This window comes from Rhyacophila brunnea, unplaced genomic scaffold (assembly GCF_057557595.1).
Source record: "Rhyacophila brunnea isolate RB1 unplaced genomic scaffold, BYU_Rbru_1.0 scaffold_9, whole genome shotgun sequence".
NCBI lineage: Eukaryota > Metazoa > Arthropoda > Insecta > Trichoptera > Rhyacophilidae > Rhyacophila > Rhyacophila brunnea.
The window spans coordinates 28,466,240-28,481,259 of record NW_028233361.1 but is presented as its reverse complement, the minus strand read 5'-3'; the positions used below and the strand labels follow the sequence as shown (position 1 = coordinate 28,481,259).

The 15,020-nt window shown below is 31.6% G+C and overlaps 1 protein-coding gene across 2 annotated transcripts in view; it reads left to right on the top strand.

Moving 5' to 3' along the window:
• anchor (integral membrane protein GPR155 homolog anchor) overlaps window positions 1–14,593 on the top strand; it is a 33,839-nt gene extending 19,246 nt beyond the window's left edge. Inside the window, exons 12-16 of one of the 2 annotated variants that reach the window (XM_085959362.1) lie at window positions 2,059–2,251; window positions 9,348–9,523; window positions 10,623–10,748; window positions 11,381–11,578; window positions 13,819–14,593. In XM_085959362.1, coding sequence (XP_085815488.1) covers window positions 2,059–2,251; window positions 9,348–9,523; window positions 10,623–10,748; window positions 11,381–11,573 — 688 coding nt within the window. In that variant the 3' untranslated portion in view covers window positions 11,574–11,578; window positions 13,819–14,593. Of the gene's footprint in view, window positions 1–2,058; window positions 2,252–9,347; window positions 9,524–10,622; window positions 10,749–11,380; window positions 12,610–13,818 lie in introns of those variants that run through there. The other variant, XM_085959363.1, reaches the window with a different exon arrangement.
• Window positions 14,594–15,020: the final 427 nt, after the last annotated feature.

The following is a 15,020-nucleotide window of genomic DNA, read 5'->3' as shown; positions in this document are numbered from 1 at the left end:
ATATACCAATCAATAACTACAATGACGTTCATATCCATTTACTATGCGCAAAAAAAATCTAGAACTATTATATGATAACGGAAGAATTTTATTGAAAAGTATTTTCGCGATTTGATTCGTTCTTGGGTATCAAACGCAATGGTCGATTGAATGTTTGTGATAGTTTGTTGACACTTGATAGCAGTGTCGACCGGTGAGTTATTTTACTGGGAGTTCACTTTTTTCACCTTTTGACTGCCGTAAAAAGGCATTTGCCTTCATCAAAACTTCACCAAAAAATCAAAAAAAAAACTATTGGTTTTTTTAATTTAGTACATTTAAAAGAAATAATAAATAACTCACTATTTATTATTTGTTGTACCTCTAAAAACAGTTTTTCTTGAAAAAAAATGGATTTTAAACTTTAACACAAACTATTTTGTTTTGATCGAATTATTAGTAGTACCGAAATATCTCGTATCTGGCAGTGACCGGGATTTATTGTTCATTTGTATGAGAAATCCATTCTTCTGTTTTTCATCGACACAAATTTTTCAATTACGCGTTTGTTGAAGTCAGGAATCTCTTGTATCATTCTTTTTTCGATACTGAGCATACATAATGCGTTCAATCTTGATTGCGCGATGGTGTTTCTACTAAAACACTTGATCCGTTTGAGTGTGAAAAAACATCTTTCGCTTTCCACTGATGTCATCGGAATAGTAAAAATTAAATTTAATAGTAAAACCGTTTCCGTAAATGTGACAATTCATTTTTGAGTTTATTTTTATCTCAAAAGTCAGACGTATTACAGAGCTAGTTTGAAGAGATATCATAATTGATAAACATTGTGAATTTAGTTATCAAACTGAAAAAAAACTTGAAGTTTATTTTTAAATTGTACTTCGCCTAAATTTGAGAAATGTTGTCAACATGTGCAGAAATTTAAATGCGTACTGTGAAAAGAATTTATTTTTATAATAATATTGAATAAAAATTGTCATACAATAATTGTACGTGTGATACGGGCTGTATTGTTTTAAAACCGATGAATCTGCGTTCGGGCCGAGAGCGACTTGAACTGTCGCTCCCGAGCACGTAGAAAAAATATTTACGTATTGCTGTTCCACGCGCCAGACGACGCTCTTTCTCATTGCAAAGAAATCGAAATTAGATTACTGGGCGCTTTGGTCGAGCGATGGCGAATATCGCTCACATCAACATATAATATTATTATTTAAAATAGCCGGTTAAAAACACATATTAGAATTTGTTTTTGTATATGAATTAATGACTACGGTAATAGATCAGAACACTTTTAATTAATCAAATATAAATTAAATACTCATTTAAAAAAAGTCTTTTCGCATAAATTGAGTGGGTGGGTGTGCACCGCTCCAACGCTCTCAAGGGAGAATCGCCACTGCTTGATAGCTAACCTCAAAACGGACATTCAGTTGAATAATTTAATTCAGAATTACAAAACCTAACCTAACCTAACCTAATAATAATAATATTATATTATGTCCAATTATAACTAATAAAACCATCCGTATTAAATTTACTTTTTCTTCTGTCATGTTGACAGTTCAAGAATTCCATACCCTGGCGAATTCATGTACTCAGCAGAAAATTTACCTAATTCATGAATAAGGCAACAGGCTTGACTATTACATGAATTAGCCAAAATTTTTCCCATTTCATGTAATAGTCAATTTCGCACATTCGGTGTAACACATATAGCAGATGTGTCAAAATCAACATTGGTCAATACATTACAATATTATTAAGCTATTATTTATATCTGTATTTTCATTTCCAATTCATTACTTTTTAAATATCACACCTTTGGGTCTATTTGGGTCTAGTTGCAATAAGTGCTAATATTTTGATACAAACCTACCCTAAGTTTGATACTATTTATTACTTTAGTGTTCGATAAGTATAGAATAGACCCACTTATGGTTCTAGTAACTGTATAACAATTACATATTTTTGAACTATTAAATATCAAAAATTATATTATTACTTACACGTATATAATTTTTAAAAAAATGTTGTCATTTTTTTTTGTTGCAGTGATTGTATTTGTCCTGGAGGTGTTGGTACACCTTGTGCGCCCAATTCGACAGAAACGTGTCCTTACATCGAAGGTGTTGAACGGGCAGCCGTTGCCTTAGGCTTGGCACCACCCGAACAATCAGCCGGACGAGGTGGTCAACTAATGAGGCATACCGTACTCATCATCGCGTATGCGGCATCCATGTTTCTGGTATGTTGAAAGTTATACTTCAAAATGACTGGTGCTCTAACGTGATTGAAAAGTAAAATTATTATTTACACAAGGATGTGTGAAACACTAGTCTTCTGAAAATCAGTTAGTAGATGCCTTCATTGTAGGATGGATTTAATTCATTCTATGATATTCATATTTTGACATTATTAAAATCAATAATTTTTTATTATTATTTGCTGCTATTTATGATAAAAAATCTGCCAGAAATATGTATATACCTGTAGGTCTATTCTTAACAGCTATCACTTTAGCACGTTTCCATTATTATCGTTGGTCAAAATTGGCACGTTAGGAATTCTTTACACTAAACGTGATTAAACAGTTAGCGGTGGCTATCTTTAATTCTTGGTAAACATGTCGGTCAAATTCGTGCGGCTGAACCCAAGCGGATAAGGTCGAACACAAGTCGACGTGCCCTAGAAAAACCATGATAAGTCTGAAAATAGCGTTTTAAGTTTTATTAGCTTTTTATAATATCATATTTTTTGTGCATGTCCTGTAAAAATTTCAGGTCTCTAGCATAAAAATTGACAAAGTTAGGTTTTCGACAATGGTGCTCTATATCTACATATCGCATCGACCAAATTTGTGTTCACATAAATATCCGAGGAGTATAGTCATATATCAATAAAAAAAGTGTACTGCGTTTTATTTTACGAGTAAGAAGGTTGTTATACTTGCTATAACAGTCTTTAACGGAGATCCTAATATACGGCATGGTTTATATTGACGTATCACATTAGTTTTGAAAAATATATTGGTTTATCTTCGGAAAATATTGGAATTTGCAGTAGGTAAATGCAGTTTTAGTTAAAAAGCTACTCACTAGTCACTAGTACTAGTGTTTTATTATCAAAATATTATATTATTGAATATAAAACAAACAAAATAGAAAAGAATTATTTTGTACTAATATAGGTAGGTACTTTTACTATACTAGGACACAGTAATAATGTTTAAATATTAATTTTGATTCATCAGCCAATTTCAATCCACCGCAAAATAAAGACCTCCACAAGCTTTCTTCGACTATTTTCGGTTAATTACTCTTCTACTTAGATACCCAAAAAACAATGTTGTAGGTAATGTTTAAGTTTGAAATTGTTATATTATTTGATATTAAACAAATAGCCAATAGAAAACGATATGGATATATCATTATAATAATGCACTGTTTAAATTATTTAGATGAGTAAAAAAAGTATGTAAATTATAAATAAACTTAATTTAAATAAATACCCAGCAGAAAACGACATATTTTAATTAAATATTATTACCTATCACTAGAAAACATTTTTTTTTGCAATTAAAAACGTACCCACTTAAAATATCCCCCGCAGATTGGAGGTTTATATAAACAGGTTTTGTTCTTTCGAGAAATGGATGTCAGCCACTTGCTAAACCTATTAGGTATATTAGTGGCGAAGGGTGGAGGTAGACTATTAAAATCGGCCATAAATAGTGCACACTAAACTTTGTCAGTCATATATATTTATTTCCATTTAACTAAGACTACACTTTACAAATGGTGTTGGTTAGTTTTTAAAATTCAATTAAACCCTGCGAAACCAAACCATAATAGATAATAGTCAAAAAATATTTGTATATCTATAAAATATCTAAAATTATGTCATTAAATCATACATAATTTTAGATATTTTATAGATAGAATAATATTTATTATCTATTATAGTTTGATTTAGGCAGGGCTTAATGAATCTAAAAATATTCAATAACAATATGTGTAATATGTATTTCTAATTCAACGAAAACAAATAAGTATGAATGAAACAATTTGCACAATTTTGTCAGATCGCCCAAAATATACAAAAACTATTATGATTTGGTTTAGACAGGATTGAATTGATTTTTAAAAACTAATTAATACCATCTGTACATTGTAGTCTCAGTTTAATAAAAACAAATACGCATGACTAATAAAGTTTAATGTGCACTATTTATGTCAGATTATAACAGCCTACCTCCACCCTTCGCCACTGAGGTACATACTCCAAGCACAAATTGAAAAACAATATGTATCTATTTTTAAAACCCATGATTCGAACTCGGAACCCACGATGCTATAGGCCGATGTTTATACCTAAAATCTTATGTTTTAACTTCAAAACATTATTTTATTTTCGGTACAGCATGACACATTTTTATTAAATTAGTCTTGTAGATAGATAATAACAACCATGCAGTATTTTCATGTTTAAATTACAAAATATTTTATTATTTAAAAGAAAGGACTTATCTAGCTAGCAAATACAAGAGAGTTTATTTTATTATTCTTTTAGTAAAATTTTTACTAATTACGGAATAATATTTATGACTTAAGAAAGTGAAAAAAAATCATTTTTATTATTACAAATGGTGAGAATTTCCGAAAGGCTTACTAATTGATTTGTACACATTGGGACCAACTTAAGCTCATTGTAAAACTTAAATACGTCCGACGTGTTAATTTTATGTTTGCAATAATATAAAAGGGTATATATTATTGTTACTTTGTACATTGAATATTTCTCGAAAACGAGCTCTGTGGATTATAAATTATTATTACATGTCGGTCACCTAAAAGAAAAGATTAACCGGGTTTTTTGAAAACTTATTTTATCTATTATTTTCAATAGAATTTTACCGAAAAACGTGTAATATAATAGTCAGTTTATGAATCATTTATTGTTGTCTAGAATCTAGGTAAATAATATGTATGAGATGGGATTAACATGTGGTATCCCCGGTAGGTAAAATATATAACAAAATATCAATTGGTTTTGAAAAATCTAGTACCAACTCTCATATATACATACCTCGTATTAATTTATTGAATATGATTGTTTTAAAATATGAAAACTAGCAAAAATAGTAATTATTATTTTATCTAAGTTAAATCGGTCGGAGTTATACAATTTTTAGATCGATCAAAATAAGTTCAATAAAGTGATATGAATGACAACGGATATTAAACGATGTTTTGTTGATAAATAAAAAAACTCTACGTAATCGATTGGATTAGATAAAGAAATCATTTAAAGAAAATACTACTTGAAAGCCAACCGTTTAGAAAAATGCAGATTCGTACCACGATTATTTAAATTTTAAACTAAATATTACAATGTTGGGGAGGTACATACTTATTTTAACTTTCCAATTATATTAATGCAATCATGACACCTCGTATTAATTAACATAACTGAGTTCAATTAAGACGTACTTATACTGATGTTTCATGATTTATGTTGACAATTAAATATAATCCATCTATGTTTACTAATCGGTAATTAAACTCATATCAACAATAAACATTAGAAAAACACAACGATAGTTAATATGATCACTGGATAAATATTTATAAGCTTATAATTACAATTTTACAAGATCAATTACCTACAGAAAGATATTATGTTGCAAAAATTGAATTGAAAAAAGAGAATAGAAGGTAGGTACTGAAAAGGTTATCACTTATCACTCTTGTTACATAAGAACTACATAATGTTGTATCAATGTTATTTTAGATAGGTAATTACCTAATCGTGATTATAGAATGTGTATGTAATACAAGCCTAGTATAAATTTTATATGAATTTAACTTCTGCTGAACATTTTAATAATGCGATCTCATTTGATAACGAAAGTGAATTCAGCTGTCTTTAAATAATAATTATTAGGTTATAAATAACACTTTCCTAAGGTTTATTAGTATTAAAATTTTTGAAACTAATAAACCTACTTAAATATATTTTTTCCAACATTTCGATGCTTTGGTAGGTACATTTGTGCCAAATTGTTAGGTATAATATTATATTCCACTAGTTATTTAATATTTTTGTATTTTTGTATTGAACAATAATAATTATGTGTGTTCTAAAGTGATATTTACTAATTTAATTCACTCAGTATATCCTTTATGTAAACTATTAACGAACTTACAATGATTTATTTAATGAAATATATTATCTCTCTGGTTTCGATAATTGTACTGAATATTAATTAAATTCAAATTGTTCTAGCGATATACATGACCATTAATATTATATTGTTTTTTCTATCTATTCTATATTTTTAATGAAAAATTTGTTACGAAGTAGGTATAAAAATAGATATTTTATTGATGGTGTAGTAAGTAGTGTTATGTACTAATTTCTTCATAACTTCTTTATTATTCCATTATAAACATTTTTCCTGAATGTTTATTATTTCGTAATGTACATATTCTGATTATTTATAAAAATATCAATAATAATTTGCAAAAAAACATAAAAAGTCATACTTAAATACATTTAAATTATAAAAACTCCGTATAACAATATATATATATCAATATGTCCCTATATCCCTTGTTAAGATTTTATAGACACGCTGTACTATTTCGAGTTAAATATTGCGCAATGTAAATTTTTCCGTAAAAGAGCGTTATAACTATAGTTGTAATTAATAAAATCGTATAGAGTAAGAAAAATGCGACGTAAAATAAGGTTTCTATCTCAGAATATGAATGTGTTATGCGGAGTCAGTAATCTATTTCGTCCGCGCAAAAGCATGTTGAATCGAGTCGAAATATAAAGTGCGTAATATTATTCCAAATAAAAACGATTTTTGGACATTATCTCAGCTGTTAATTAATTAATCACCATTAAATTTTGATAGGAATATAGACCATAAAATGGTCTATCTGATTTACTTAAATAAGATAAGAAAAAACTTACTCATTTTATATGATGAATTTAATAGCGTAAATATTTTAGTTTTTTCGCTCTCTTGAACATTTATGATTTTAGACTTATCATGGTTTTTCCTGGGGCCGTCGAAGTGGATAAAGCCAAACCAGCGCCATCTAATCGGTAATGCGCCGAACACAAGAATTTTGTATTGACACGTCCGACATATTAACATAACCTACAATTTTATTAATCATGTCATATCGTTTGGTTCCCGAACGTCGAAATGTACGAAATTCAAATTTGCGCGTCAACATAACCTAAAATTTTGTCGTGTAATTATTTTTCGAAACATCTTGCATCTCAATTCTCAATATGTAAAATTTACGTACTCTGTCTCGTTCTCACGTTAGCACGCCCAACAGAGGTGCAGTTAAAAGATATCACCTTCTGACAGTTCTGTCGGTTAACTTTTTTACATAATTTCAAAACCACTAGAATACGTGAAGTGATGAATGTGATATATTTATCACAATTAGCTCTTTTTCGATGTTAACCCTTTACTGCATAGTGTCGCAAATTTGCGACATTTCAAACAATTTCGATATAGCCAATGCCATCTGTGTAAATTATCAAATAATATCCTTTTTCGATGCCTAGAAAACTGTTTTACCATAAACATTCTACTTTACCGATTTTGTTTGGACATTTCAAGAAATAAAGCATTTCTGCATTATAGTCTCTGCATTTCTGCTTTGACAGTTGACGAATTCGTATGTATGCGAAAATCCGCATTTGTAAACAAAAAAAAAATGTACAGAAGATTGAAATTGGTCGAATAAAAATATCTACACATCAAATAAGGTGTGTACATTAGTTTTTTATGATTGTTATTATTTGGTTTAGTATTTTGTCATACTGAAATGTAAGATTTCCTAATGTCGTAAATTTGCGACACCACGCTGTAACTTACAGAATTTAATGTAATTTAAAAAAAAAAAAAAAATATTTGTCCTTCATTCACAAGGCATTTTGACACCGAGAAAAAATAAAAATTTTCAAAAAAAAAAATCATGCAGTGAAGGGTTAAGTGATATGTTAGAATAAGCCTGCTGAAAGTCAAAAAAGCAATCTAAATATTTTTAATGTTTGTATATTAATAATATTTATCATTCTATAATACTTTTTTTTAGAAACTATACACGTAAGAGAGAAATGAGCCATTTTTATTAATTGCCATTTTTGTTTCTAGAGCTCTCATATCATTGACATGAGAAAAAAAAACGATTTCACATGAAATGAATGTTTTCAATTATTAGATCAAAAGACTTAAAATCTGGCGGTATAAGGAGGAATTCTTCTCTTCATTCCTTACATATTGCGTATTTTATAAGTCGTGGGTTGATCTAAGTATATATGACCAACTATTCACTTCATAACAATTCAATTCATACAAGACTGCTATCGGCAGCTATCGAGGGTAGTTTTTCATATTTTTGTATCGAATTATTGTAACAATTACAATAACTTAGTTGTAATTGTTACAATAAGTACTATGTTTTAACAGCACCTCTCTTGGCTGTGCTAAATTTTAGAGCGAGATAGACAGTTTTGACTGTTTAGGTTTAGACGGCTAACTTATTGTAACAATTATAATACTTCGATACAAACATATGATAAACTACCCTTGTTAACCGCCAATAGCGGCCGATAGTAGTCTTGTGTATAGAATAGAATATACAATGGTATTTATCTTTTAACTCTTAACAGTACAATAAATGATACGCGGGTATAGTTTCGGGGTAATTTACAATGCTAAAACTATGGTGTAGTCAGACCATGTACCTACCTAGTTCAATCGAATAGCTCACTTGACTCTGATAAGGCTTACGGCTAACCGTATTTATCTGTTTTCAGAGTGCAAGCAAGACTACTGTAGTGAGCTAGGTGAATTAGATCTCTTGACGAAGTCAAGCTCAACTCAATTCTAATTGAATACTGAAGGTCAAACATCGTCTTATAGTTAAATAGGCGACCCCTTCTCTGCCGCGTGTGTGATAATGTTTACTGCGCGCTGTGTGTGACGTCCGAACGAGTGAAGGAGAAAGTATTCGAAAGCCCCCGCGTAGCGCTATAAAGGGAAACTTTTGAAATCACTGCCTAAGATATAAAAAGGGAGTTTACAGGAAAAAGACCGATACATCTACAATAAAAAAAAAAATTACTATTGTAACTCATTTTGTTAGCTGTAAATTGGAATTATTAAAAACTAAAGGAGACACTACAATCTGTATTATTACATTATTTACGGTGAAACAAATGGATCATACGCTTGTCAATCCATCCATCCTAAGAGCTAGCACGTTGTCAGTTTTGGATACACTACTTTAATATTACATTTTCTCCAGGGTCTGGCGTACACAACGTGGAGTCTAGTTTTGGATGAGACAACTGGGATATATGTGGAGCTGAAGTTCTTGGACATAACTCTGAATTACGGTCAAAGTTTAATACTTTGGGCAACATTTGGAATCGACCCACAGGAGCTGATACTGCCCATTGCCAAGTTCTCCAGACGTATCTGGTAAGTAGTATATTTCAAATTCTTGACACCATCATTATTTAGGCTTATTACTGATCAAAATTGTCAAATTGTGACTGGAGAAAAAACAATTGAAATATGAACAAAAAGAAGGTGTACGATTTGAATAAAGAAATAAAAGAGCATCACATCCTTTGGAGCAGTGTTGCCAACTTTAAAATGGCCATAGACATAATATCTTAAAAGGCTTATTCTTGTAATAGTGTTTACTGTGTTATACTGAAGATATAATTACCGTATTCTTCACAATAGATGGAGTGATCAATAGAATTGGAATGGATCTATTAACAATTATGATAAATGCTACCTATGCAAGTGACACTATAATTACAGCAGAATCAGAAAACGGTCCTCAAAGAGTGCTGCACAGGTTCCACCTCTCAACAAAGAAAATCAATATGGCATTATCTATTGACACCTAATATTTTTAAGGGAGGAAGCAAGATATTAATTTGTGACTAAACATAAACCTGTAGAGCAAGTCAAGGAATTCAAATACTTGAGGGTAGATCTGCTCAGTTACCAAGATCTCAATAGTGAATTTAAATGGAAAATGAAAGTCCAAGGATCTCAGAATACAAGACATTTTTTTTAAAACCAAAAACATGAGAATCAACAGTAAACGACGAATTTATAAAAACTGTGCTTAAAGTCAATTAAATATGACTTATTATGGAATCAAGGCTAGAGCAGACAGTCAAAACATAATCTATGTTGCGAAGTCGTCTAGAAATGAGGACACTCGGATGCATTGCTGGTAAAACTTTCAGGGTTCCCGTTAAAAATTAACTGGATCCAAGAAATTTACAAAGTTAAGGATGCGGTCAGATAGGGAAGAAGACAGAGAAAATTGAAGTGATGGGCGAAACTAGATTCCCACACATCGTACTGCATGGGAGACCTAGCCATCGTTCTTTCCGGCAGACCTATTGAAAGATGGAGATATAGCTGTGAATAGAATCTGAAGAATAATGAGAATAACAAATGAAAAATTATTAATTGCATACCAATCTTATCTCCAGTAAGAACAGTTCAAATAGTGGTGATTTCATATCCTTTAAAATACGTCAATTTTCCTCAGGTATGGTGCTGATGTCCTCACGCTGACTCCGCTAGATCAGCTGACGTTTGAAACAAAACATGTCTGCGAACAATTCATCACGCATCACTTAGACAAGTGCAAGGAGGCTATTGCAAAAGACACAAGGTATTAATTGATTCTGTTATAATGAAATCATTCACTGATATAATATGGCAGCCGAGTGTTTGTAGCCAATAACATAACATAGAAATATCCATAGAAAAGAATCCAGCCTCAATCCATGCCAATATATTTCCATCTGCTTTGTGAATGGCAAATAGTCCCCCAGGAAAGGTATACAGAATTCAATAACAATACGCTCAGTGGTTTGGAGAGTGATTTATTTCTCACTTATACATGTTTTATGCACATTGGGTATAGTTTTAGGACAAAAACCTTCCGGACATTAATCCCTATTAAAAATAAAATCTATTTGAATAAAATTTCCTTGATGGAATTTGGGGAGTATTTGTGATGTTAATGTCCAGAGGGGATGCGGTTTGAGATTTATGATGTATTTGCTGCGGAGTGCCAGGGAGGTCTACCGAAGGGTGTATCACCAGGTGGAAATTCTTCACTTTAGAAGCCTGCATATCGCCCAAGGCACCAAAGCGTCATGCGTCGGCTCTGCATTTAATGAGTAGTGAAATTTAATAGCCATTAGCTGGTTCACAAAATAATATGATCTTCATTAGTTTGTGTTCAATAATGTCAATCAGTGTTGCCAATGTAATGACATATTTTTCTGTGTTCTACAGATGGAGAATGAAAACGTACCGTGGAGTGTTCCGGGGTTCGTGCCTCACTCGGTGGTTGTGCGGTGTCGGTTTGGCGAGAGATGCTTTGGAAGCTGAGGCCTACGGCAGACACCTTTTGGAAGGACGGCTCATTGCTCATATCAACAACGCTCATCATTTCCACGATTCACCTCTTCTTTACACCTTTATCTAAACCAGGTAGGCATGCCATTTATTTTATTAGAAAACATTGATGTTAATTCAAGAAGTTTGGACTATAACTAGAGGAAGTCTTATGAACTTTTTCTATTATAATACTTGATGGTGATTCCTGTTAGTGATACATTACCTTTTAGGTACTGGTTTTTCTACCGCTCTCCCTGTTCCTCTCACATGAGCATTTTAAAGAATTAAACTCGGTAAACTGAATCGCAGCACACTTAAATGCGTAATGACCTCAGTCTTGGGTCACTACTCCCAGGACATTGTCAGGATCAAGGCCTGGACAAAAACGAACCATAAGTGCGAGTGAGAAAGCATTCAGCACGTTTATATCTCCGCAATATGCATTAGAGTATGATGATAGAATTTCTACAGTTGAATTAAATATTTTTTGTAAACGTCGCCGGTAAATATTGATTTGAATGTCTACATTCATTTAAAAACTGCGAGCATCTGTTGCTGAAATTCATTGTTTTTGTGTTAAATATAAAGTTAGTGGTAACAATTTTTAGTTAATTTAGTAGAAAATATGGTTAACTATGTTGTGGTGTTGATAGCCGTACGGAGAAGCAAAATGATGGTATAACGTTTCATAGTTAAGTTAATAATAATAAAATTGAGGTTCTACGCAAGAAACGTAACTTCATTTTGCCGAACAATAACCATTCTCTTTATATTATTACTCTGGGGTCAGGATAGGTTTAACTACTCAAAGATTTACCGTATTTCATCAATTATAAGATGTACGTTTTACTTATGTTCTGTGCTTTTCAATTTATTCTTACAATTGAGGGATCTAGAAACAAAAGTTTCCAAATTTGGTGAATAATGAGTTAGATGAGAAATTGGATAGATCTAGCAACTCTACACATATCGAGTTTGTAACGAAAGCGGATGTTTCCAAAGTAGTCCGAAAAAACACAGCGGTTATAAAAATGACCAATCAGCGTATTTCACCATTTACAATTGTGGTGTCACTTACGAATTATTGGGAAAATGGTTCTTTTCATTATAAAAATGGAAATATTAAAAAAAAAAAAAAACTACCATAATATATCAATGCAAATTATTTTGAAATAGAAATGTTATACTTATAAGAACATTTGAAAATACACAGTAAGTAGTACACAGAAGTTCTATGCCAGTGGTTCTTAACCTGGGTTCGATCGAACCCCAGGGGTTTGGTGAGTCAGTCTCAGGGGTTTGGCGGAGGTCAAGACACACACCTGACTCATATGATTCGTGATGACACACCCGTTTTGGTGGCAACAAATGGTAACGTACCCTGTTATTGCTAAGAAAGCTCTGGAGATTTTCATACCGTTTGTTACAACATATCTTTGCCAGCAATCCTTTTCAAGGATGCTGGACATAAAAACGAAGAAAAGGAACAGACTTTGTTGCGAAAATGACATGAGAGTGGCACTTGCCAAGGTGAAGCCGCGCATTTCTGAACTGGTCTCTGAAAGGCAACAGCAGAAGTCACACTGATTTGCAGTAAATATTCATTATTATGTTTTTGTTTTTCTGTGAAAATCATGTTTTAATGGTTTTGTTCTTTGAACACAGTGATGTTGATGCACGGTTCATTTTGTGCAACAGTAAAATATATACCTATGTTTTGAATTTGAAAAAAATCATATTTTATTTTTCCAATTAAGAAGGGATCAGTACCTCCAACAAGGTTAAGAACCACTGTTCTATGCGTTATAAAGATATAAATGTGGAAACTACTGTTTTTGTTGGTAGAGCAATCAATTTTATTCTTCCACTAGGGAGGAGAGGAGTGTCGTTCACTTGCCTTAGTATTAGTTTATGACTAAATCTGGTTGAAATTAACAGTTTAAATGAGTTGCTTTGTCGCTAACCCGCTCTGGAAGTTTTTTTGAGTTTCGAGTAAATCACGAAAAACTGTTTTGTGCATCTACGATGATGTTGATGCTAGTAAGTGGTGACAATTGTATAGCGATTAAAACATATGCTAATACTAGAGCGGCTTTGGCGACTCGAGTCCAATACTCATTTTGATTTTTCGACGAAACAGGGCGGAATATAAAACTCGCACCCCGATAGGCTGGTAGACCTATCAATATAGCACATACACACATTCAAAACTAAGTTTATTGCAAAATCACTCGGTGCGTGTTTGGCGATTAAGTGACTCAAATTATTTTACATGAAAAATATTTATATCTCGAGTATTTTAAAAATTTATTTATTGATTTCCTCTTTTTCAGTTACCCTGGTCATCTGTAAGAAACAAGGTGCACAAAAATCCTAAGTATTTATAAAAGCATTACTTATAAGTGAGAATTTTTAATTGCTGTTACATACTGTTTTTTACGTATTGGTACACTCTTTGTGACTTTTACCACTATTTTACCAATGATTATGTGATATTCATGAACTTTATACTATACTATTATGTTAGGTTTGTTAGGAAATTGTTATTTTTTACTTGTTATTTGTAAAACAAAGAATGTTTTCATTTAAGTATATAGTCGCATATGTTCCTCACGTATTTCAATGGATAATTTTGTTTTGAAATGGCGTTTATTCTCAACTATTTATCTGGGTATTCTGGGTACCCATCTATTCGTCTTGATATTAACAGTTAATATACGTACAAGTCCAATGTTAGCTGAACCCAATGAAAATCTGACTTATATACACGAATAAGTGGCTTAATTATTAAGTGATATCATTATACAGGATTTTAAACAATTTATTTAACGTGTGCATATAGTCAGAATTCAATATTCTGAGGTTAGTATTAATATTATTATGTATACATATACATTATAATATATAATATGTGTTTAAAATGTCATTCACTTTAAATGCATTATTTTGATTATTGCTTACCTAACTTTTAATCTCAGTATGTCGATCACCGCTTTAAATTATTATGTCTTTTGAATGACAATATAATGTTGTAGGTTAACGAATTATAAATGATTTGTGACTTTTGATTTACCTGTTACAGGTACTATAATAAATTCCGTTTGATATGATCAAAAATACATGTCAGTAACAACGTTCCCTAAAATTTTTCTATATTTTTGAACGTTGGACAGTAATTGTCTGACATCGAAACATGCATATAGTGCCACAAAGACACAGATTGTGGCACGAGCAGATTATTGATCGTCAGTACTACAAACCAATGTGAATTTTACCAGCCTCTAAGAAACGTGTACACTTTACTGTGTCTATCGCAAGATCCATTCAATCTTTTAGACATAGGTATGATGTAGGTCCAGTGCCAATGTCACCTTTCTGATTGTTACACAGAACTGTTCACCTTCTGTACAATTGAATTTTAAATTTGTTATATAATATTTTGCATGGCGGATTGGTCTGGCCAGACAATGAGAAAAATCCTATTACAATAATTTTTCTAGAACGTCTAGAATGTACCTATAGATTTCTAATTTGA